Source organism: Rosa rugosa, chromosome 3 (assembly GCF_958449725.1).
Source record: "Rosa rugosa chromosome 3, drRosRugo1.1, whole genome shotgun sequence".
Classification (NCBI taxonomy): domain Eukaryota; kingdom Viridiplantae; phylum Streptophyta; class Magnoliopsida; order Rosales; family Rosaceae; genus Rosa; species Rosa rugosa.
Window position 1 is genome coordinate 38,167,771 of NC_084822.1, and position 25,265 is coordinate 38,193,035.

The following is a 25,265-nucleotide window of genomic DNA, read 5'->3' on the forward strand; positions in this document are numbered from 1 at the left end:
CTCACTGAATTTTTCTCGTCTCTGACCTCTTCTGAGGTGTAAGTATAGCAGAGCTTTCTTGTATGTTGATTTTTTTCTTTCCCCTCCTAGTGAAAGTTAACTTGCCAAATATAAAAAGTAGATGGTTGTTTAAGAGGTTTCTTTTCCATGTTATACATTATGCGCCATGCAAATTTCTAATTTTCAAGGTTGAAAACCAACCTCATAGATGCTGGCCTTGAATTAAGTATCTCTAATTACAGTAATCGAACAGAAGCTAACAATGCAAATGTGTATGGGAAGGCAATCTAGGTTCCAATTGCACAAAGCTCAGTCTTCCTCAAGCTTGGATAGTACTGAGATCATATAGAGATACTTCAGTGAGAGCTCTTGCTCAGTGGAAACACGACTGATAAACAAAAGCAATGAACCAATCTGCTGCTACAATTCAACGAGGGAAAACTAATTTACAATTTTACATTCAATGATTGCAAATGGTAAAATGACATTAATGAAGAAAAAACTGATCTTGATTCCAAATATATTACAATTGTGAAATTTTTTTGATTATCCAGAAGACCAGCATGTAAAACCCAGATGTTTCTTAAGTAGAATATGCCATTAATAAGGAAAGAACGACTGCAATCGGAGAGGACTAAAAGTTGTCGGCTGGATCTTTGTTGGCTTTCAAGACAAAGCACCTGGGGCTACTGCCTGATCTTTGATGTGGTCATTTGTAGATTTGCTATACACTGGTCTGTAACTAAATTCCAAAATGATAATACATTAAGAGACATGCTACATCTGCATAAAGAATTGATAAGGTAAGTAATGAACTGAAGAGCCTCAGCAAAACTAAAGAGCTATTTTAACATGTAAAGAAGAGCAGTTTCTGTAATCAAATCCCTAATTGTTCAATTGCAATTGAAAAAAAGTCAAAAGCCTTGATAATGTGAAACTAAATAAGATCATAGGGAATCGAAATGAAGATGAAAAATTTGAAGATGGCTTTCATTTAACCAATATATAAACACTTTTGCATCATTGATGGTTACCTTCACCAACCAACTGACCGTCACCAACACGACGAATCCTTCAATCGGCTTCACTACTATGTCGGAGTCGTCCGCAGTCAACTGCAAATTCGAAACCCCCAATTTCAATTAAATTGTGAGATTGAATTGTACGGTTTCAATACAAAACTAACGCCGATGATCGACTTGGAACCTTTATATGATATTGGGGTTGTCGGGGTTAGCGAGAGGGAGAGGAGGACCGAGCTTCCACGAATCGGAGTTGGGGAGGAGAGAGAGCCGAGAAGAAGGTTGATGCCCGAGAAGTGGAGAGCGCTTGAGGATTCTGGAGTGGGAGAGAGGGTCGAAGGCGAATGACTGTTGTTCTTGGAGATCGAATTCGAAGGTGTATGGATGAGCATTTGGTTATGGTTAAACTTTGTTTGATTTACTGCCTTTCTCAGTTTTTGGTCTTCCGCATTTTTCTTGTTCACCAACTCCTATCCACTAACGCCGTCCATTAATTTTGGCATCACGTGTGCAGCACATGGGCCGTGTACATCCACGGCCGTGTATTGAAGACCCTCCGGTCAGACTTGCCAACGATGTAAAAAAGTAATCTAACATCGTTTTACTAAAATACCGATTTAAATGTATATCATTAACATCGGTTCTTAAAATGACCGGTGTTAAAAGTTTTGTTCGAAAATTTGCGGAAAGCTATTTTTGCAAAAAGCGTCGAGTCTTTTAAGTGAAATGAAGCTCAAAAACTTTCACACTTAGAAAAAAATTTGCGCCCGACCCCAAAACTGAAATTTTCCCCTAGCGAGACTCCTTTAGTCTGAACTCACCCCAAACTCGACCTCCATTCTGGACCCTAAGCTCACTCGAACTCGCCACCATTCTAGAGCTCCTCATTGCTTCCTTCATCTACGTCCTCGGCTTCTTCCGCATCGACTCCGTCCAGTCCGTCATCTTACGCGCCTCCAACTACGATGGAGACGACGTCCTCATCAACTCCCGCTGCTGCCCTCCCCTGGCCAAACCCAAATTCGATTTCTTCTGCTTGAGGGATTCGAGTTGATTTTGCTTCCGCCAAAACCCTTTTCAACTCTTCACAGTTCGCCCTCCAAAGCGTTTCGCCGAGCTCGTTGAAGGACAAGGTTTATAGGATCTTCTGCAGGGAAAAGCGTAAGCTCGCCGGTAGAAAGGGTAAGCTTCGTGATCCTTCGCTTTTCTTTTAAGCACTATCGTGAACAAGATTTTTTGATTTCCGATTTCGGATTTGTTTGGAATCATTCGGTTGTAGAGAAACTGTATTAGAGGGATAGGTAGCTAAGTTTCTTATTTGTGGATCGTACTTGGAGATTTTAGTAGCTGAAATGGTATGCATTCAGATTCTTTTTTCCGATGGATCTACATCTGGTGAATGAAGCTTGGGCTTTGAGTTGTCAGTTCTAATTTCTAAGAAAAGAATAAAATTTGCTAAAGCTTTGGTTTGGTACTGGAAAAAGGTTGGATTGTTTTTTCGTTTTTAATTTTTTTCATGTATGTTGCTATTTTGATTGTTTACTTGTAAATTTCTTAAGTAGGACTGAAAATGAAAATGAACCTTTTGCTTGCTTAGAAAATCCGAAACAGAGTTTTTGGTTGGGGAACAGGGAGAGTGGAGTCTGTGGAAGGTGGTGATTTGGGAATGACGAGAATGAATCTAGGGATTAGTGGTGAGGAATCGGGGTCTGTGTTTCGGATTATTTAGGGAAAACTTTAGCTGCTTTAGATCTATCCACGTTTGGTTATATTTTATTTTTCTGTCCTACTAAGTAATAAAGTCTGTTACTTCACTTCACTTCTATTCTGTGTAATGAAGATGGAACTATGTCTAAATGTGAATCCCAACTCAGTTGCTTACATTTCTGATAGTACATGTTGACATGCATATTCTAGACATTGCTGTGGATTTGCCTTCTGTGACTGAAATTTTCGGGTCAAAATATTCAACTACTCTTCTCTATGCACTCGATTAAGATGTCAGGTATGGTTTCTGGTTCAACAGATGTATCTTTTTTGGAGAAAAGTTGATGGTATTCGGGGCTATATCTGTTAGAAACCCAGAAACATTGAAGCAGTTTAAATAGAGAATTGATGGCAGCAAGTGTCACAAAGTTGATTTCTTTCTTTGTTTTTGTGCTCTTGGCAGATCAACAGACCGGCCTCCGATCACTTTATCTATTCTCTGTTGGTTCTTCTTGCTTGGTCTACTTGGGTCAGTTGATATTTTCGTTTGTGATGAAATCCCATGTTGGACATTCAATCAAAGATTGCAGCTTTGGGGTTGGTGGTGAATTGTGTTTGGCGGGTTTGATTTGAAATGTGGTTTTACAGGTGTATAGCTCAGTTGATTGGGTATGCTGGGATTAATTACAGCTCTCCTACTCTTGGCACGGCTATGCTCAACCTTATTCCAGCTTTCGCTTTTGTACTTGCAGTTATATTCAGGTTTTGCCCTCCTCTTACGTCTTTGGTGTAAAATGTTGTAGCTTGCTTTTCTATTCTATTAGGAAAATTGAGCATACATTGGAAGAAACCGTCATGGAGATTGAGAATCAGGGTTATTTTCTTGTTTTGGAATGTGATCATCACAGTTGTTTTATCTTGTTAATGTGTTTTAGATTAGTTTTATGGAACATTTGTTATAGTCCAACTCAGGCCTACCTGTTTGATCATTAACTCATTAATATCTTATTTAAATTTAGAGCTAGCAAATGCTATTCCAGAGCTAGCAAATGCTATTCCAGGGATTGATGAGGCCATGAGCTTTACAGAGATGCTAAAGTGAGACTTGTGTGCCCTTCTCTTTTGTTTCTTGGCCATATGCAATTTTTTTTTTCCTTGATATAGATCTTAGCAGCCAATGTTATATTTATTGTTTTATAATTCTCTGCAGATTGGTTCAAACAATGTATTATTCTGTTATTGTATTTGACACTGCAATGCGTAATGAGTCAGGTACAAATAGAGTTAAGGAATTACAATAATGCATTCTATCGGCATGTGGTGCACTGCAAACAATAAATCACATGATGTATTTTATGTCAAAACTCAATGTAAATTATTGTGTTGTGCAGAGATGGTTCAAACATCATCACAACTTTGGACGAAAACAGCAAAAGTGAAGAAGCGAAACAGAATAAGGCAGATAAGATCTACAACATAATAAGAGCTCCAATTAATATTTTCATGTATGTTGCTATTTTGGTTGTTTACTTGTAAATTTCTTAAGTAGAATTGAAAATGAATGCTTTTACTTTGTTTGGCTTGCTTAGAAAATCCGAAGATAGAACTGACTAGTTTTGGGAAGGGCTATTACTTTGAAAGCTCAGTTCGTTATGAGCTGAGAACTTTAAAATTTGCTAAAGCTTTGGTTTGGTTCTGGAAAGCTCAGTTCATTACTTTGAATTTTACTTTTTTGGCTTGCTTTTACTTTGTAATTGGACATTTTGAAAGCTCAGTTCATTATGATGGTGGTACTTTTGAAGGTTAGTTGAGCTGAGTATAGTATCCAGTTTGTTGGTTTAGTTGAGCTGAGAACTTAGCATATCAAAGATGTAGCAGACATTGACTGAATTAATTGTTTGAAAAGAATTCACATTGAAAATGTCGTGATTTTGATTAGATAATCCATGTAGACAATCACACCTATGAACTTAAGGTTCAAATAATAGCTTGAGTTGATCATAACTGTGGTGTTAATAAGACATAAGTTCAAAGTTTTGGTGCTTGCTCATTTTCTGGAGATCTCTAGCAAACATTTGATATCTATAATGGAAGAGACAGTTAGGCTCAGACATTTACTCTTTTTGTTTTCTCTGTATGGTTTTGTTAGCAAGGAGGACATTTACACATCGAAGGTTTAAGTACATATGCAAAAGAGGGAAGCCGTACACTAACTTGGGTACCCAAGGAGTTGCATAATGTGGTAAGCCCATTTCGTAGTGTTTAAAGTGATTTGGTTTAAATATTAGTGCGTTTCATTAATTATGACTTACATTGTTATATATATTTGCAGTGGGCGGTAAAGACTCGGAAAGGATATACCCAACAACGACTTGACTACTTACAGATTTTGCTGTAGATTCTGACTATCTTGATTTTAGTAAGGCTAGCTAGCTTTTGTTTAACCTTTTTGTAGATGAAGTGAATGCAGCAATTATGAACAAAAATGCAATAGTAATTGCTAGCCTAGCCTTGTAGTAGGTTAATTGGGGTTTATTTTGCCTATTTTGTGAACTGTCAAGGATGATGATTTTGGATAAAATACTCAATACTCAAATCACTTTTGTCAACTATGGTTATTGCATTTTATATATAGTATCCAGTCAATTCAGAGATTAGAAATCAGAATAAAAATAAAAATCGATGTCTCATAATTAGACCTGTAAATGGACCGGATTTTGATCCGGACCCGCTCCAGATCCGTGGCTATTGGACGGGTTTGGATCGAAAATTTTGATCCGTTGATCCGTTAATGATCCGAATCCGTTAACCCGTTTATTTAACGGATCAAATACGGATTTAGGTCGATCCGATCCGTTAATGATCCGGCCCGTTTTTGTAATAATAAAATATTATTTTTTATTAATATATTATTATTATTTAAAAATATAAAATATAAAATATGAAGAATTTCTAGTACAAATTTTTTGCAGAAATCTAAGGGACAGTCCATCACCCAAGATTCCAAGAAGTATTAAGAATTTTGATAATGTAATTCTACTTTTGGTGATACTTTTCATGTTGTTTTAATATGTTATTAATATCTTATGAGGTATCATGATATAAATTTAATATTACTATTTAAAATTTTAAAATATTTGAAATTATAAACGGGTTGGATTAGCGGATCGGGTATCCGTTAATCTGGCGGATACGGATTTGGATCGAGCTATCAATGATCCGCCGGGTTAACGGAGCGGGTTTGGATCGAATTTTTTTTTAAGTAAACGGATTTGGATTTAGGTCGATCCAATCCAAATCCGGTCCATTTACAGGTCTACTCATAATTATCAACATATCGAAATGTCACCCCAAAATCGATGTACACAAAACCAATGCACATCGATATCTAAACACTAAACCGTTATCTACTGTCAATGTAAAAATCAGTTGTTATAAAGTAAACCGATTTACCATGAAATACAGGACATCGGTTTTGAAAAATAGAAATGATGTCTACAAAACTACTAGACATCGTTTCAACCAACGAAAAGCGATGTTCCTAGTAACATAAAACATCATTCTTAATAGATTAACCGATGTTGCCTAAAGGCACATACATTGTTCTCAGGAGAATAAGGCAGCAAGATGCACGTAAAAATGGACACGAACAAACAAAAAATTTTCAAGACTGATGTCTACGAGAGTATTAGACATCATTTCTGAAATTGTAATCGATTTAAATGTTCACTTAAGTATTGTTCGAGATATACTTTATTAAGCATAAAATGTGAAAATATGAAAAATTAAATATAGTTAACATATAAGATTATGATGATTATAACGATTATAAATCGATTTGTGGTTTAAAATCGATGTTGGTCATTGTCTGGGACATCGGTTAAAAACGCGCTTATACTGATGTCTGCATCTTTTACATCAGCCACTAAGAGATCGGTCAGAATTTAGTTTTACATCGGTTTTGGACTGATGTAAATGAACAGAATTCTAGTAGTGAACATTTACATTGGTAAGGCTAATTCTTACTTTTTTTACATTGAGAAAATTGAACTTTTGACCTATCTTAATCTTAACTATGTTTCCGTTACAGTAACCACTAATTTTTTTTTTCTTGATGAAAAATGTAAAATTATTATTTAGAAGGAAAAATTACAAGTAAGACCATATAACCCATCAAGACTACCTCTAACTAAACAGCCACACCCTCCCGGATGGAATTTACTTCTGCAAATTGAAGAGACAACGGGAACCAAAGCTTCAGTTCTATGGTGACTGAATATAAGGATTCTCTCAATCAATCGACACCAGAAGAAATGAATGACATTCTGACAAATTAAGTCGGCATTTATTACTGGCTAACCCGAAGAATGAGATTTGGCGAGTGGAATCCAATCTTGAACCTTGATATAGTCTTTGAGCTAATACCAAAACTGATTTACAATGTTCCTTTCAACTTAGGTTACCTTCCCATACGTGACCAAAAATTTGGAAAAAAACAAAAACAAAAACGGTTAAAGTCGGTTATATCGCGGCTGAGATTTCCCGCGAATGCCCAACCTTGAAGAATACCAAACCTTGCCTCCCACACCTCTTCCATCTCATCGCCAACCTTTCCTTCCTCCCAACCTCTCCATTCTGATCACACCCATCTCCTTCCCAAGCAAAGCATCCAGTCTCTTCTATTAATCACCACCCATGGCCTTCTCCCATCTTCACATTCTCAACATTAATCTCATCCCTCACCTCTCTAAATCTTCCAAGCTTACCTCTAATGGACTCCGGAAAAGCCATGGCCTCTACTCCTGCTACTACCCAATTGACCCCTTTCAAGTACTCCAATCGGGTCCTCTTGAAAACCATCTTGGAACTCAGTGATGGCGGCCTGGAGCTGATTGGTCAGAGAGTTCTCATCGGAGGGTGGGTCAAGTCCTCCAAGGAGGTCATGAAACAAACTCCTCCTCCGCCGCAGCCACCGGCAGCCGATCATGAGACGGCTCGAGAACCCGAGCGAAAATCAGACGTCAGCTGTGTCGAAATACTTCAATCTCGGATACCATTTCTGAGAACCATTGTGAAGGTCTTGGGTGGAAGCAGCTCCTCCAGCAACACTCTTCGAGAAAGGCTCGATGCGGTGCTTAAGCCGGCGCCGCCCTCCACGGCATTCTTGAAAGTCAGTGATGGTTCTTGTCCTGCAATTCTTCAGGTATAAAAATATATATCATCTTAGTTTGAGTTATTCTGCAACTTTATAATAGCAAAGCACATTTTTGACTGTATTGGCATGCCCACCAGGTAATTGTTGAATCGTCTATAGTCCCGCCGTGCCAGCTGTTGCATACCGGGACTTGCATCACGGTGGAAGGTGTGCTGCAGCAATCTTTAATGCAAGGCAAACATGTTGTTGAGCTGAGAGTGGAGAAAGTGCTTCATATTGGAACAGTTGATTACAGCAAGTATCCCTTGTCCAAGAAGAGAGTGCCAATTGAGAAGTTAAGGGAGTGTTTCCACATTCGCGCTCGGACAACCACGGTAATTTATTTCTTTGATTGTTATTTGGTTGTCTTTCTTTGATTTTTGAACTGTTCTGTTGTTAACTTAATTGATTCAGATTCCCATTTACATTTGATTGTTAGCTTGATATATATATATATTCATCATTGGTTTTTACCTAGCAACATAAGCTTTCAAGGGCCTAGATGTTGTCTAACACTATTGAGATGTCTGCTTTATTTAGGTGGGATCTGTTATGCGAATCAGAAGTGCCCTGACTTTTGGGGCTCATACATTTTGTCACAACCATGGTTTTATTTCTGTGCAAGTACCCATTTTAACTACAACAGACTGCAACGGGTTCAGTGAAAAGTACAAGGTCACTGGTCTTTTTGACAAGGCAGGTCAAACGGAGGAACCTAAAGCCATTGCTGAAATTGAAGGTGTTAGCCTTGAAGCTATTAAGGCTGCTGCAAAAGAGAAGAGTACCTTAGTAGAGGAACTCAAGAGGACTGATAGCAATAAGGAAGCTCTGGCCGCTGCAGTACAGGATTTAAGGAAGACAAACGAATTGGCATCACAATTGGAAGCAAGAGAAAAATCAAAACTGAAAACTTCTCAAAAGCTTGACAATGTTAAGTCTTCCGAAGGTTCCTCCTCCTCCTCCCAAACTTTTCTAACCGTTTCTGGACGCCTGCATCTGGAGAGCTATGCATGTTCCCTTGGAAATGTTTACTCCTTCGGTCCCAGATTTCGAGCAGATAAAGGAGAGTCCCCGAAACATGTCCCGGAAATGTTGATGTTTGAAATTGAAATGGCTTTTTCACAACTAGAGGTATAAGCTAATAATTTTTTTCCTGGTTGAAAGTTTGGTTTTCCTGTTGGTCGCATCACATAATATCCCATGTTCAATTCGGCTTCATACAGATTTTAAACCACTTTCTTCAAGGCAACTATCATTTCCTATTGTTATAATTCCTATTCCTGATGTGATCAAGTAAGGATATTAAATCAATTCTAACAATCTTCTCTTGAGCTTCCAGGACGTAATGAATTGTGCAGATGACTTTTTCAAGTTCCTCTGCAAATGGGTGTTGGAAAATTGTCCGGAAGATATGAAATTTGTTACTGAAAGAATAGACAAGAACAGGATTGATCGTCTTCAATCAGTGATTTCAAGTTCATTTGAAAGAATTTCCTATGCTGAAGCATTAAATGTTTTAAACAAGGTTGATTGTAGAACATGGTCCTTGAGTGTGATTCGAATACTTACTTTCATCTGCAGCAATATTAATTAAGAAATTTTTATTCATCTCATTTGCCAGGTTACGGATAAGAAAGTTGAAACAAAGTTACAGTGGGGTGCTGCATTAACAGAAGAAGATTTAAGGTATGTACATAAGTATAGCGATATATGAGCCAATATTTCTACAGACTCCAAGCTCTAGCTATTGTGGCTGATAACTCTTTTTTCATGCATCACAGTCATTTGTCTGATGAGATCTACAAGAGGCCTGTAATTGTATACAATTATCCAAAAGAAGCTAAGCCATTCTATGTACGGCTGAATGATGATGGAAAAACAGTTGCAGCATTTGATATGGTTGTACCAAAGGTAAGCTCAAGTTCTTTGAAAGAAACCATGAAATTGTAAATCCATCAATATTAGCATTTTACCCCCACCTTATAAGCTTTATTTCGAACTACTTCTAATGCTCAAAGATACTTCCTTTGCAGATCGGAAAGTTAATTTCTGGTAGCCAAAATGAGGAGCGCACCCATATACTAAGTACAAGGTATTCTCACTTGCACTAGTACACCCTTACGGTGGCTAATTATGTTTAACATGTCTTTATTTTGGTCTGTTTTCACTGATGACATTTCGGTCTTATTGCCCAAAGTTTGTTCTCACTTTCTGGGGAACATAGAATCTTGAACCTCATATTTTCTGTTTCTTTTTTTTCTTTTCAGGATCAAGGATTTGGGGTTGCCAAGAGAGCAGTATGAATGGTACTTGGATCTTCGCAGGCATGGAACTGTTAAGCACTCTGGCTTCAGTCTTGAGTTTGATCTTATGGTTCTCTTTGCCACTGGCCTTACTGATGTAAGAGATGCTATCCCCTTTCCCAGAAGTTATGGCAAAGCAAACTACTAGTCAACTTCCTAGCAAAATCTTCAATCCAGATCAAGCAGTTCATCAATCCTCCCCATGTAAATGACCAAAAGGTTACCAAATTGTAACATACATTGACTAAACACATCGGAGAATCATATGAATACATGTAAATGAATAAAGAAATTTTTATTCTGAATAACAGTCTTGTACAATTTCTGCATTCTTTCTTTGAATATTAAAACTTAGCAGGGTGGAAAAATGGAATAGCCGACCATATTAAAATGTACCAGAATGGAGAAAAAGATAGATGTGCATACTTATCAAAGCTTTTATTAAAATATAGAACTATAGAACACACCCATACACCCCTCTTCCTTATTAAGATCGCCGGAATGTAGATTATTTCGAACAACCAGCATACTATGAATACAGCATCTATGGATTAACTGATTCATTACAGTTTCATAGTACTAATGGCACCAACAGGGTAAAATCATTGGATAGAGCTCAAATCTTACATAACAGCTACTATATAGAACTCTGACATCCGTTTCAATTGCCACAAATGGTTTCATGATTTCCAACTGCAATGGCCAAGCTAGCGCTGAGAACAGCCCAGCTTAGATAAGTCCCTTGCGCAGTGTACAAAGGCATCGAGTATCGCCAATGGTGACAGTTGGTCTTACCTTTCCCAAATCCTACTGCAAAGATGTGCTTTAATATTATCCACCCGAGCTCCTAGCTCTATGTAACAATTCTCAGGGTCAGTCACATTCTCCACATTATAGGAGATACCATATGATGTCTCAACCTCTCCAATGAAACTCTTGTTGTTGTGCCTCAAGAAGCAAAAGTCATGCCAAATTGTTGCATCTGCCTGGTTCAGACAGCACTGGCGGATCAACTTGAGCAGTCTTTGCTTTCCACAACATCATCTCTGCATTTAGCCAGGCCATAGACTTGTGCTTGGTCTTGTCCATAGGAGGTCGCAGAAAAGCCAGTTGAGGCAGTTTTGGAAACCAATTTCTATTACAGCATCAATATTTTACTTATGATCTGTGTATCGTAAATCCATCAAAATTTGCATTTTAATAAAGCTTCCTCGTCTTATAAGCTCAGAATTTATTTCAAACTAGTTCCATGCCAGTGCTCAAAGACATTGCCTTTGCAGATCGAAAAGTTAATTTCTGGTAGCCAAAATGAGGGACACATACATATAGCAAGTACCAAGGTATTCTCACTTACACTAGTAGACCCCATGGCATTTGATCTGTTTCTCACTGATGACATGCCTAAAGTTTATTCTTAATTTTCTGACAGAGAAACTTGAACCTCATATTGCTAGCTGTTTCTTATTTTCAGGATTGAGGACTTGGTGGGATTTTGCCAAGTATGATTGGTACTTGGATCTTCGTAGACATGGAACTATTAAGCACTCTGGTTCAGTCTTGAGTTTGATCTCATGGTTTCTTTGCCACTAACCTTACTGTTGTAAGAGATGCTATCCCATTTCCCAGAAGTTATGGGAAAGCCAACTACTAATCAACTTCCTGGAAAAATATTCAATCCAGATCGAGAAGTTCATCAACACTCCCCATGTAAATGAAAAAGGGTACTAAATTGTAGAATACATTGAATACACACTTTAGAGAATCATGTGAATACATGTATATGCATAAAATTTATATATATAGTCAGGATCACAGAATGGAATTTCGTACTTATTACCACAATGGAGAAAAAGATACATGTGCTTGCTTATTAAAATACACCGTAATGGAGTAGATTATTTTAAATAGCACACTCTGAATACCAATTCTATGGATTGACTAGAATCATTTTAGTTTCATCAGCCACAACATTCATACTACTGTTGGAACCAACAGGGTAGAAAATTGGATAGAGCTCATATCTGACATAGCAACTACCATAAAGAACTCGACATCCCCTTCGATTGCCACAAATGGTTTCGTAGTTTCCCACTGCAATGGCCAAGCACTGAGAACAATCTAGCTTAGCCAAGTCCCTTGTGCATTGCCCAAAGGCATAGAGTGTCGTCAATGGTGACAGCTTGGTCTCGCCTTTCCCAAATCCTAGATTCTTTGGCACCACAGCTTGTGCTTTAATATTATCCACCAGAGCTCCTAGTTCTTTGACAAACTTCTCAGGGTCAGTCACATTCTGAACATTATAGAAGATTATACCATAAGACGTATCAACTTCTCCAATGAAACTCTTGTTGCTGTACCTCAAGAAGCAAAAGTCATACCAAATCGTTGCAGCTGCTTGGTCTGGACAACGCTGGCGGATTTCTTTTGCAGAGTCTTGAATACAACTTGAGCAGTCTTTGCTTCCCACAACATCACCTCTGCATTGAGCCAAGCCATAGACTTGAGCTTGGCCTTTGCCATGGGAGGTAGCAAAATAGCCAGTTGAGGGAGTTTCAGAAACCAATTCGGCCAGTAAAGCATCAATATTTGCTGAGATTTGACTACTTTTACTTATATTAGTGTCTTTGTTGCAGAAATCTGCCATAGGATCTGCAGCTTCTATGCTGCAAATGCCTAGAACCAGTAGGATAAGAATACTAAACTGCCTCATAATCTTCATTCCAGGCTAGCTACTAGCTCAACTCACATGCATGAGTTGTGGAATGAGGCTTCCTTTTATTGGGTTTCTTTAGTGAGTTAGTCTAAGTGGAAATGCAAGTGGTGAATTAGTCTAAGTGGAAATGCAAGTGGTGAATGAGGGGAAGTGACCATTCTATATTAGCAGATATTGTTGACTTCCTGCTGTCTTCTAGAATGAGATGAAATGGTTGGTTCCTAACTTCCAATATATTTGTCACAGTCAATACCCACTACTGCAAATAAATGAGAGCTTAAGTCACTTAATGCGGTTTTCTTGCTTTCTGGGGCAATCATAACCAAGTTTTTTTTATCTTACTTCTTAAACTCGAGCAGATATTTGATACTCTGCAATCGACAAGTCTGGGGAATATGTTAAGATGGTCAACTTTTTGGGCATGCATCCCTTCATTATTGACATCACAATTGCTTTATGAGGCTGTTGACTCTCGTCCTTGGCTTTTTATTTGACTCCTGTTTCCAGAAACCGACATAGAGAACAGTCTATTTTGCAAAATCATAAAATCATTAGTCATTCCATTTCAGATAATCAGAGTTTATAAAATACAATCAGGTAATTCACTGATCCGGTCCCCCTTAAGGTACATTAATAGAAAGTGTTGCTGAGTAGGAGCTTGATAAAACTGATTTGTGGAATTTGTGAAAGATCCTAGAGGGAACTTATGTACTAATATATTCCTTGTACTGTAAGGAAACTGTAAATCTTAATTACACAAGACTTGATAAAGTTAACGATGTCGAGTAATCCGAAATAAATAGAAGAAATACAGTATCTGAATCATTATCGTGGTTTTCTGGGGCAATCATAACAAAGTCTCTTATCGGAATCATTAAACTCAAGCATAGATTTGCAGCTCTGCATTATTAGAAAAATCAATAAAGATGTAAAGATATATGGTCAACTTTTTGGGCATGCATCCTTCATTAGTTATTGACATCCCACGGCCCACGCCAATTGCTTTATGAGTCTTCTGACTCTGCCGCTGGCTTTTTATTGACTACTAAAGGTATAGATACAAATAGAACTGTCTACTTAAGCTTTGCAAAATTATTAGTTTTTTTTTTTTTTTTTTTTTTTGCCGGATGAGAAAGAAAATACAAGGGAACAATTCTTAAGTTCACCCATTGGGTGAATGAACATTTTTTGAGGGGAATACGACAGTCACTTTATTAGAATGAAACTAGTAAGTACAATGTTGAGCAACATAAGTGCTCAAGATAGGTGGTACAACTCCACTCCAAACAAATGGAAAGTTCAAATGTAAAGCAGCTTGAGCAAGCTGATGGGCTGCAACGTTGCCCTCACGACCAACATGAGAAAAAGTAGAGCCTGGCAAAGAGTTAAGTCCCACCACAATGTCATCCACTAGCCTTCCTATTTCGGAGCTGTCCTCACCCTCCCCTGCCGCAACAGCATTGACCAACTGCAAGCAATCGGTCTCAAACATCACAGGAGAAAAGTTGTGCTCCACTGCCAACACGCACGCTGCTCTAGCAGCCTGTGCTTCAACTATAAGAGCAGAATGCACAAAATTAATCTTGCAGCACACTCCACCCACTACGTCACCTCTCCAATTGCGCACTACAACACCCATGCCTCCAGTCCCCGTAGCTACACTGAAAGCCCCATCAACATTAGCCTTTAACCACCCTTCCTGAGGAGAAGACCAGTGTGTAACCAACCTCACTCTCGCAACCTTCTCAGGCCTAGTAGCCTTGAAAGCTAGAAACCCAATTTTCACTTGATTAACAATTTGTACCAGTGAAAGAAACTGACCTGACCAGACCCGCTGGTTACGTTCTTTCCAAACACTCCATATCACCATGAGAAGTAAAGCAAAATTATCACCTGAAAGCATACCCAGGCATCGAGCAAACCAGTCCATCATAGAGCCATACCTAGCACCCCCTAACAAAACTGACGCCAACCCAGGGAAGCAACCAATAAGATCACCCACAAAGCTACAATCCCTACTTATATGCTCCACTGACTCATTTCCATCATTACAGAAACAACAGCCTTGATCCAGAAAAACATGCTTAGACCGAAGTTTGTCAACAGTGGGTAAAATATTAGCACAAACACGCCACACATGCACCTTAATTTTACTAGGCACCGTTGCATCCCAGACTTTCTTCCAAATGCTAGGATGGGCCACAGAACTCGCTGCCATCCCGCCACCATGCAAAGCAGATTCAACTGCAAGCTTGTAAGCGCTTCTTGTAGAGAAATGTCCCTTAGAGTCAAAATGCCAAACCATTCGATCCGGAACTAGTCTATGGCTCAAAGGAATAGAGAGGATGAGAGAGGCATCCTCAGGATCAAACATCTCCGTAACAATATTGTGATTCCAAAAACCTCCTGGAAGAAGAAGGGCAGCCACCCAAACTGGTCCCTCACCCCTCCTCACAAAAGGTCTAAATGTAAAAGGTCGAGGAATCCAGGGATCCTCCCAAATTCAAATAGACAAACCATCACCCACTTGCCAACGAACTCCACGTAGTAACAACTTTCTAGCCTCAAAAATCCCTCTCCAACATGCAGAAGGAAATCTAGCCACTGGTGCTGACAGAAAGGTGGTAGCCGGAAAATACCTAGCCTTGAATAACCGCCCAAGCAACGAATCAGGCTCTCTAAGTAATCTCCAACCTTGCTTAGCAAGCAATGCCAAGTTGTGGGCATACAAATCACGGAATCCCATACCCCCCTCCATTTTAGATTTACACAATTTCTCCCATGAGAGCCAATGAATTTTACGGTTGTCTCCCTTCCTCCCCCACCAAAACCTTGCACACATCTGATGTAGGGAGTCACAAAGGTTACGTGGTAGCAGGAAACAACTCATAGCATAGGATGGGAGAGCCTGAGCCACCACACGGATGAGAAGATCCTTACCAGCACTACTCAAGAGTTTTCCTTGCCAGCCTTCTAACTTCTTACTCAGACGCTCCTTAATATAAGCAAAAGGTTCAGAGCGATTTCGCCCCAGATAAGTGGGCAACCCCAGGTACTTGTCATGCTTAGCTTCAATCTGCACACCCAAAGAAATGGCTAGGTGTCCCTGTAAAGAGGCATTCACCTTCTTGCTGAAAACAATGCTACTTTTAGAGAAATTCACTTGCTGACCAGAAGCTACTTCATAATCTGTGAGGACTGATTTGATATGGATACATTCCTCCACAGTAGCCCTCCCAAATAGAAGGCTATCATCTGCAAAGAGAAGGTGATGAATGACAGGAGCCTCAGGACAAATACTGATACCTAATAACTCCTGACGCTCCACCTTGCGTTCAAGCAAAGCAGAGAAAACCTCCGCACACAAAAGAAATAAATATGGGGAGAGAGGATCCCCCTGTCGGAGCCCTCTTGAAGGAGATAAATACCCTCGAGGCCGACCATTAATCAAAAAAGCATACCGCACTGTGGTGACACACTGCATGATAATATGTACCCAAGACTCGGCAAACCCAAACCGCCGCAATACAGCTTCCAAGAATTTCCATTCCATACGATCGTAAGCCTTACTCATACCCCTAATAGACGTCTATTACCTCTCTATTGAGTGAATGAACATATTCACCCTCTCTTGCGATTAAGGCAGATGATCGACCAAGTTTCCAATATAAGACTTGTGTCCTAATTTCCTATGTAGGAATTGAATTTATTAAAAAATCAAATTATTTTTTGCCTACTAAAGATTATAATTTAGGGTCCTTGACCCAAAGCACCAAAATAAGAAAAGATTAGCCCACTTACCCTAGCAACAGATTTTTGTTCCCACCTACACAGTTTAACGTTAAATGACCATTTTTCCCTAAGCCTAATTAATAAATTACAGCATTGCCACTCTCTTTCCTCTCTCTCTCTCTCTCTCTCTCTCCCCAGACGACTCCGGTGTCTCTCTCTCTCTACCCAGACGACTCTGGCGTCTCTCTCCCTCGCTCCAGACGACTCTGGCGTCTCTCTCCCTCGCTCCACACGACTCCGGCGTCTCTCTCTCTCTCTCTGTCGAGCTTCCTCGAGCTTCGTATCGAGGTCAGGTGACTCGCCGTACCAGGAAAACGTGTCGACCGGCGACGTCGAGCTTCAAGTCGGAAGAAATCGACATCGAGCTTCGGAGGTGATTCGATCCGGTGGTTTTGGTCCGACTATTGATTGGGGTGCCCAAATCAATTTCTAGCTTTTTTTTTTTTTTTTTAAGTAACGGGACAAAAGGAAAGAAAAAAGAAGTTTTGAATGTCTATTGCCCCCTAATAGACGTCTATTACCTCTCTATTGGAGGGCAATAGACGTTTTGAATTGATTTAATTTCCTTGTTTTTTTTTCTGTAATCAAAGTTTTATTTGTCTAAATTTAGAGAGATTAGTTCTCATTCTGGCAACTGAAAGTCCTATTGGGGGGCAATACATGGCTGATAGTCGTCTATTGGGGGGCAATAGACGTCTATTAAGGGGCAATAGATGTCTATTGGGGGCAAAAAAACTTTCACGTGAGATACCCACTTTTCGATTGCATATCTACATCTCGACCGTTCAGTTTTTTGGTATATATGAGTAGATCATCTCTGCAAATTTTCAGCCAAATTGATAATCATTAAGGCATTCAAAATTGTGATTTACAATTATGAACACGAACGGTTCAGGTTGGACAGACTCGGTTCGTTCATTGATTTAATCTAGTTCGATACCTTAACGATCATCAATTTTACTGAAAATTTGCAGAAGTGATCTATACATTAAGACCTAAGAACTGAACGGTCGAAATATGAATATGCGATAAAAAAGTGGGTCTATCAAAGAAATCCGTAGATATTAATATCTAAGGACATCCTTAACAGAAAAAAGTTGTGTGTGTAATATATATATATATATATATATATATATATATATATATAGTCTTTTCTAGGGATAGGGCATTAGACCAACTTTTCGATCATGTTTTAACATCTTAACCGTTCAGTTTTTAGGTCCTAATGTGTAGATCACTTCTGCAAATTTTCAGCCAAATTGATTATCGTTAAGGCATTCAAAACGGCTACTTAAATTGTAAGTATGAATGGTTCAAGTTTGACAGATTTGGTTCGTTCATTGATTTATTCTAGTTTGATACCTTAACGATCACCGATTTGGATGAAAATTTGCAGAAATGATCTACACATTAGGACCTAAAAACTGAACGGTTGAGATACCGAAATGTGATCGAAGAGTTTGTCTAATGCTCTATCCCTATAAAAGACCAAAAAATGGATCCCTTAGTGGAAGGGCCCTAAATATATATATATATATATATACGGAGCCGTTCCAAAGAGGACGTTCGCACTTTCGCTAAAGTGCGGAAGGCGACGCTGCAGCTCGGCTCGGGGCGCGACGGAGCGGCGGGGGTTGCCGGAAGGACGCCAGGGGTCAGGCGGAGAGGTCTGCAGTCGGTGGAGTACTCGCCGGCGACGTCGTTGCAGCGCTGCCCAGAAAACCTGCAGTTGCAGGTCGGGTTGCTGCCCATAACCTGCAACCCCGACCTCCTCCGACCTCGAATGCTGCCCAGAACAGTCTGAGATGCCTCCGGTCTCCCTCCTGCAAGCCGCGCGCCGCCGTCGCCGCCTGGAACGCCTCCGCTGCGTCGCCGTCCGCACTTTAGCGAAGTGCGGACGTCCGCTTTGGAACGGGCCTGTATATATATATATATATATATATATACAGATTTTATCCAAACCAGGCCTCGCTTTGAAATTTCAGAGCGAGGTTAGGGTTTAGGGTCATTTTTTGGTCTCATATCCACATCTCGACCGTTCAGTTTTTAGGTACTAATGTATAGATCATCTATGCAAAATTTCAGCCAAATTGATGATCTTTAAGGTATCTAACTCACTTAAATCAGTGGACGAACTGAATCTGTCCAACCTAAACCGTACTAGCTTTAAGGCAGTTATCAATGCCTTAACGACCATCAATTTGGTTGAAATTTTGCAGAGATGATCTATACATTAGTAGCTAAAAACTGAACGGTCGAGATGTGGAAATGCGACTGAAAAGTGACCCTAAACCCTAACCTCGCTCTAAAATTTCAGAGCGAGGCATCGCTCTGGATAGGATATATATATATATATATATATATATATATATATATATATATATATATATATATATATATATATATATATGTAGTGAGGATCACATAATGGAATTTCATACTTATTACCACAAAGGAGAAAAAGATACATGTGAATACTTATTAAAATACACCGTAATGGAGTAGCTTATTTTGAACAACCAGCATACTGATTACATATTCTATGGATTAACTAGAGTCATTTTAGTTTCATCAGCCACAACATTCATACTACTGTTGGAACCAACAGGGTAGAAAATTGGATAGAGCTCATATCTGACATAGCAACTACCATACAGAACTCGACATCCCCTTCGATTGCCACAAATGGTTTCGTAGTATCCCACTGCATTGGCCAAGCACTGAGAACAATCTAGCTTAGCCAAGTCCCTTGTGCATTGCCCAAAGGCATAGAGTGTCGTCAATGGTGACAACTTGGTCTCACCTTTCCCAAATCCTAGATTCTTTGGCTCCATAGCTTGTGCTTTAATATTATCCACCAGAGCTCCTAGTTCTTTGACAAACTTCTCAGGGTCAGTCACATTCTGAGTATTATAGAAGATTATACCATAAGACGCATCAACTTCTCCAATGAAACTCTTGTTGCTGTACTTCAAGAAGCAAAAGTCATACCAAATCGTTGCAGCTGCTTGGTCTGGACAACGTTGCCGAATTTCTTTTGCAGCGTCTTGAATACAACTTGAGCAGTCTTTGCTTCCCACAGAGGGGTATATTGGACATTTCACCTAAGGCCAACTCCTAATTTGACGCAGGAGGGACCAATCAGACGGAAATTTTGACGTTAGGGACTTTTCAGATTAATTGAGAATGTCAGGGACTGAAACGAAAAAGGGGTCATAGTACAGGGACTAAACATAATTTAATCCTAAAGTTAACGATGTCAAGTAATCCAAAATAAATAGAAGCAAATAAGAAATACAGTATCTGAATCATTATCTTGGCTTTCTGGGGAAATTATAACCAAGTCTCTTATCTGAATTATTAAACTCAAGCATAGATTTGCAGCTCTGCATATTAGGAAAATCAATGAAGCTGTAAAAATATATTGTCAACTTTTTGGGCATGCATCCTTCATTAATTATTGACATCCCACGCCATATGCTTTTGATTCTTCTGACTCTGCTGCTTGGCTTTTTATTGACTACTGTTGCTAGAAAGGTATAGAGACAAATAGAACGTCAACTTAAGCTTTTGCAAAATCATTATTTTTTTTTTTTTTGGATGAGAAAGAAAATACAAGGCTACAGAGTAGCTCCTCTATTACGTCCAACCTATGCCAGTAAGATGCAAGTAAAAAGCATGAGCAGCTGTGGTCGATAGTCTTCTTGGCCAGCTAGCAATGTGTATAGAGTACTGACCAAGATGAGCAATAGAGTCTGCCAAAAAATTAGCTTCTTTTCATATATGGTTGAACTAATTGATGGATTGAAAGAACCGGTTAGAGATGAAAGATCTCACATTAGAAAAGTGATAAAAGATAATATAATTTATAAGTGGGTGACTCACAGCCAATTGTACCGAAGCTTTCTGAGTTAAAATCCAACACATACTGGGTGATTAAGTTGGTGTAATATCGGTACAATGATTGGGCACGAGCCACACTTATCGCTGTTTAACATAAAATCAGAGCATGTCATTTTCCAATCACATCATCATTATGGACTCAGATTTGGATTCTCATATTGTCATTGGAAAATTCCGATTGGATTATTACTTAATTTGACCAATCTCTAATTCCTATGTCGGAATTGAATTTGTTAAAAATTTATGAAGAAATATGTTCTAGATTCTTATGTTCTGAAATTTTATCTTTTGAATGACTATTGTTAATAGAATTGAGCTAGTCTATATAAGAAAAAATTCAATGCAAAGGCTGCAGATGATCAACCAAGTCTCCAATATGCATGGGACTTGTGTCCCAATTTTCTATGTGGGAATTGAATTTGTTAAAAAATAAAGTTGTTTCTTGCTTACCAAAGATTATAATTTATGAAGAAAAATCTGTTCTAGATTTAATGAATATTAATTGTTATTAGAATTGAGCCAATATATGTAAGAAAGATTCCAATGTAAAGATTGCAGATGATGAGGGAGGAAAGACCATATTTTCTGAGAGTAAGGACAATGTAAAAATATATAGATGATCCGTAGTTTCTAGTTGGCTATGGCAGTAGGGACAAATTACACCCGGTTAAAGAGCCCGAAATTAATTTGAGAACCATTTCATACGATCCATCTCATTCCATTGCAAAATCATTAGTTATTCCATTTCAGAGCTTATAATGTTTGTGTGTTTATTTTTTCCTTCAAATCCCCACTTTCATGCAACAAGACCTTCTTGAGTTCTTGGTATGTTGTATGCAAGTTAATTCGGCATAAAGGTGTGGCCAAAACATGTATAGCATCAACATTGGTTACAGTCCACATATCTTCCTAGTAGCTGGATCTTAGAAATATAAGCTGATTGATTACTTAAGATTTGTCCTTGGGATACGTCTCAATATGCCTTTCTAAGCATCCTAATGCTTTCCCTCATGCCTTTCTAACATGCGATATGAAGTAAACTTTTACATGTTATCCTTGTTATGAAAATCTATTAGAGATAAGTATATGATTATTTATCTGCTATGATCGAAACATGTAGTATTTTATAGAGGTTGGGGCGCTTATGACTTTTACTATAGGAAGAGTCTAAGTGATCAACCATTCTATATATAGGTAAAAAAATAGTCCCTACCCTCTCTTCGTTAACAGAACATTCAGTCATTGCCCCATTTATAAGGAGTTCATACTAAGCAACTTAGATAATTGCATAAGGCTATTGCTTGAAATTTGCTAATTCATGGATTCATCAAGTATGAACCCTAGTTCTAAATTACTAAGGATTGATCCTGCGTTTTTATTTTTTATTTTTTTATATTCAGTATTACAGGTGATTCTATTGCATTTGCGCGAAGCAAATTTTAACAAAGCATATACAAACCCTGCAAGCCAAGCTAGTAGCTCTGTAATTAAAACCCCCATCTTCACTAAAATTCTATAGTCAAATGCTCAAGGCTTGAAACGTTCTTGATTTTTTTTTTTTTTTTTAACTAATCCACTTTTCAACATGAAGAAGGAATTGTCGCTATTTTGTAAGAGAAAATATAAGATGCTCTAATACCTCCAAGTATCCCACCTTCTTATTCAAATGTAATGCTTAAAAACCCACCTAGAGTGGTTAAACTTTGATTGTTTCACAGTGAAATGTCATCATAGAGGTGTATTAAATCATCAACAACAAAACTAGCCTCTCGGCCAAAACAATCTGAGTAAAAAAAAAAACCGAAGAATTTATTTTCCCCTAATTTCATGTATTTCTGCCACCATCAAGCCAAGACACATGGTGGGTGTCTTAAAATCCTGACTTTTAAAGCGGGTAAGCGATCCACTTAACCGCGTAACCGCCACAACCATCCCCATAAACAAACCTTAAACCTTCATTTCCGTCCCCTGTAATAAAACCCACTTAACTCCCCAAATTATAACCCGCCAATTACGCGGCTTGTCCTCTATACTCAAAAGTCTCAACCTTTTCTCCACTGCAAAGCTAAACCACACTCTCACTTTCTCTCCCCCCACAAAATTCCAAAACCCCTCCTCCACTACCTCTCTCCCAGACCCAAATGGCGGACGACGAAGCCGGAGGCGAGGAGTACTTGTTCAAGGTGGTCCTCATCGGCGACTCCGCCGTCGGCAAGTCCAACCTGCTGTCTCGGTTCGCTAGGAACGAGTTCGATCAAAACTCCAAGGCCACAATTGGGGTCGAGTTTCAGACCCAGGCTGTGGAAATCGACGGCAAAGAGGTCAAGGCCCAGATCTGGGACACGGCGGGGCAAGAGCGCTTCCGGGCTGTGACGTCTGCTTACTACAGAGGCGCGGTGGGCGCGCTTGTGGTGTATGATATCAGTAGGAAGACTACTTTTGAGAGTGTGGAGCGCTGGCTTAATGAGCTTACCAGTAAGTTTTTTGGGTACCCTTTTTTGTTGTTGTTGTTGCTTGTTTGAACGGTTTGTGAGAAAATGGAGCAAAGTTTAGTGATTCTGAGTTCTATGTCTGCATATAGGCAAAGGGTATCCTTTGCTTTTGTTATTTTATTCAATAGTGTGTGTGTGTGTGTGTGTGTGTGTTGTTTCAGTTGTTTGTGTAATTGGGAAGGTTATGATAAGATAATTGGGAAAATGATATGTGCTTCCTGAAAAGGATGTACTGAGAATTAATGAAGCCAGACTTTCACGTTCGAGATGAAGATAAAGGGGGTGGTTAAGTTGGATGTAAACTGCTGCAACAATAGGTTGCAGGAATGCCGAGTGAGAAATGCTACTTATTTTGTGGGTGATATTTATTGCCAATGTTGATAAGGAAGGTAGGCTAGATGTGGTCTTCTTAGGGAGTGAAAGTAAGAAGTTAGGTGAAGAATTTAAGGTCTAGTTTATGAGTGGTAGATTGCATAACGTGGAGGTTGTTTAATCGTATTGAAAGGCTATCGCCTATTTCCAATATCGTTGGCATCTATAACTAGTGGGATAATGTTCTTGTGTGTATTTAGATTAAATGATTTCCTTGTCCCCTCACTAGAGTTTTTTTCATGGTCCCAAATCCTTTAGATTGTACAATGTACTCAACATGAACATGGACAGCTTAAGGAATTAATTGGATGCTATACTGTACTGTTCCTCATGCTAAGTTTTTTTTTTACAGAAATAAATGCTTTGTAAACCAAATACAACTTATGGTCTTTTTGTTGCATGTGCATAATAGATGAACTTGTGCTATTTCAGTGGGTAATGATTGAATCCATTAAAGTTGCTTAGAAAGCATGTTGTATTTACTACTTGGTTAATCTATTTAGGTAGGCAATACTTCTTAAGCAAGTGACTTGCATTTGGAGAAACCAAATATTCACTTGAGTGCAATTTAACAAGTGTGATGTGTACGTGGATATAAAAAGTAATTTCAAATATGATGTAGTGTGACCTTTGAAACTCAGATGTTCGCAAGGGATAAACTGATAAATTCACAGCTGCCCACTTAAATCCTAGTATTTCTATCATTCGATATCTTATTTGTTGATGAGAACATGCTAATGGTTACTCTTGACACATAGAATCACCAGGGAATGCATGTACTGCTGTTTTATTAATGTATTATATTTTAGGTACTCTTCTGCTTAGTTCTGGAGTGATACATGACATGTTTCATAAGATTATAATGCTTACAGATCTTATGAGTTTCATTACTTCTCTCCTAATGTCTATGATTTGGAGTAGCTCATGTTTCCTTATGTTTATCCCTATCTTATAGTTATCAACTACAGAATTGATGAGAATGGATGTCCCATTTGAATTTCTTTAGGCCAGAGAGTTAATCCTTACTTGACTGATTATGCAGTGCATTGTGATACTGCGGTGGCAAAGATGTTGGTAGGGAATAAGTGTGATTTGGAGGATATTAGAGATGTGTCCATTGAAGACGGTAAGAGCCTTGCAGAAGAAAAGGGACTATTCTTCATGGAGACTTCTGCACTTGATGCTACTAATGTTCAAGAGGCCTTTGAGGTTGTTATCCGGGAGATTTACAACAATGTCAGCAGGAAAGTCCTAAATTCTGATTCTTACAAGGCTGAGCTGTCTGTTAACCGAGTAACCCTGGTGAAAAATGGGGCAGATTCGACGAAATATCGGTGTTGTAGCGGATGATCTCTAGTCCTTCAGTTTTACATTTGTCTTTACAATGTTCTCTTTTTCCCATCCCTAAAGGAGAAAAGGAAATGTTATTGCTTGATTGTTTGGCAGGTGATTACTAGGGTTATTGATGACTCTGGTGGTCATTAATCTGTCGTTGGGGATTAGCTATCAATAAGACTATTTTTCATAGTGTTCATAACTTTGAAGTTCCTCGTTGTGTTCTGCTTCTAAATCATGCAGTCAATTTACGTTCTGTTCAATGGGAGTGGAGTGGGTATTGTGACAGGAATAGAAACAAGCATGCATCATAGATGCTTTTATTTCTCATGGTACGGTGGAAACACACAAAAATTGTTCAACAAAATGATTAGTTTTGAATTTGCACGTCCTGTTACACTGAATTCCTTCACTGCCGGATTTATTGAATTG

The 25,265-nt window shown here is 38.8% G+C and overlaps 4 protein-coding genes, 2 long non-coding RNA genes and 1 pseudogene across 12 annotated transcripts; 3 read left to right on the forward strand and 4 right to left on the reverse strand.

Moving 5' to 3' along the window:
* Positions 1-392: 392 nt before the first annotated feature.
* Positions 393-1,498, reverse strand: LOC133739548 (uncharacterized). Of its 2 annotated transcripts, XR_009860680.1 has the most exons (3): positions 1,207-1,462; positions 1,035-1,115; positions 393-783 (listed from the first exon to the last, which is right to left on the reverse strand). It is a non-coding gene; the product is annotated as an uncharacterized LOC133739548 (long non-coding RNA). The 2 variants fall into 2 exon arrangements; XR_009860679.1 differs by having other exon boundaries at positions 1,035-1,498.
* A 294-nt stretch (positions 1,499-1,792) lies between these two features.
* LOC133739044 (uncharacterized) lies at positions 1,793-5,338 on the forward strand. Of its 6 annotated transcripts, none has more exons than XR_009860423.1 (9): positions 1,793-2,204; positions 2,916-3,027; positions 3,193-3,258; positions 3,378-3,491; positions 3,749-3,827; positions 3,940-4,001; positions 4,121-4,234; positions 4,879-4,971; positions 5,062-5,338. It is a non-coding gene; the product is annotated as an uncharacterized LOC133739044 (long non-coding RNA). The 6 variants fall into 6 exon arrangements; XR_009860421.1 differs by having other exon boundaries at positions 2,940-3,027; XR_009860424.1 differs by having other exon boundaries at positions 2,940-3,027; positions 3,770-3,827.
* A 2,030-nt stretch (positions 5,339-7,368) lies between these two features.
* LOC133738944 (asparagine--tRNA ligase, cytoplasmic 2) lies at positions 7,369-10,605 on the forward strand. Its single transcript, XM_062166634.1, has 8 exons — positions 7,369-7,932; positions 8,022-8,258; positions 8,464-9,054; positions 9,263-9,448; positions 9,545-9,609; positions 9,705-9,834; positions 9,957-10,015; positions 10,191-10,605. The coding sequence occupies exons 1-8, from the start codon at positions 7,501-7,503 to the stop codon at positions 10,372-10,374; spliced, it is 1,884 nt and encodes a 627-aa protein (XP_062022618.1). The 5' UTR covers positions 7,369-7,500; the 3' UTR covers positions 10,375-10,605.
* Positions 10,606-10,805: 200 nt separating this feature from the next.
* LOC133737690 (cysteine-rich repeat secretory protein 55-like) lies at positions 10,806-11,595 on the reverse strand (annotated as a pseudogene).
* Positions 11,596-11,986: 391 nt separating this feature from the next.
* LOC133739974 (cysteine-rich repeat secretory protein 55-like) lies at positions 11,987-12,989 on the reverse strand. Its single transcript, XM_062167803.1, has one exon. The coding sequence runs from the start codon at positions 12,943-12,945 to the stop codon at positions 12,154-12,156; it is 792 nt and encodes a 263-aa protein (XP_062023787.1). The 5' UTR covers positions 12,946-12,989; the 3' UTR covers positions 11,987-12,153.
* Positions 12,990-19,198: 6,209 nt separating this feature from the next.
* LOC133737691 (cysteine-rich repeat secretory protein 55-like) lies at positions 19,199-19,823 on the reverse strand (the record flags this gene model as incomplete). Its single annotated transcript, XM_062165198.1, has 1 exon — positions 19,199-19,823. A coding segment is annotated over one exon (552 nt), but the record flags the coding sequence as incomplete, so codon positions are not given.
* A 2,823-nt stretch (positions 19,824-22,646) lies between these two features.
* Positions 22,647-25,035, forward strand: LOC133740618 (ras-related protein RABA5b). The gene is made up of 2 exons (XM_062168562.1): positions 22,647-23,109; positions 24,541-25,035. Exons 1-2 carry the CDS (start codon positions 22,776-22,778, stop codon positions 24,846-24,848), a joined length of 642 nt encoding a protein of 213 aa, XP_062024546.1. The 5' UTR covers positions 22,647-22,775; the 3' UTR covers positions 24,849-25,035.
* Positions 25,036-25,265: the final 230 nt, after the last annotated feature.

Bases quoted from the DNA above. Each gene is read 5' to 3' on its own strand.
- LOC133739974 (XM_062167803.1), bottom strand. From the start codon at position 12,945: ATGAAGATTATGAGGCAGTTTAGTATTCTTATCCTACTGGTTCTAGGC.
- LOC133738944 (XM_062166634.1), top strand. From the start codon at position 7,501: ATGGACTCCGGAAAAGCCATGGCCTCTACTCCTGCTACTACCCAATTG. The intron at 9,055-9,262 runs GTATAAGCTAAT...TTGAGCTTCCAG, and splicing joins TGGCTTTTTCACAACTAGAG to GACGTAATGAATTGTGCAGA. The intron at 9,835-9,956 runs GTAAGCTCAAGT...CTTCCTTTGCAG, and splicing joins TTGATATGGTTGTACCAAAG to ATCGGAAAGTTAATTTCTGG.
- LOC133740618 (XM_062168562.1), top strand. From the start codon at position 22,776: ATGGCGGACGACGAAGCCGGAGGCGAGGAGTACTTGTTCAAGGTGGTC. The intron at 23,110-24,540 runs GTAAGTTTTTTG...CTGATTATGCAG, and splicing joins CTGGCTTAATGAGCTTACCA to TGCATTGTGATACTGCGGTG.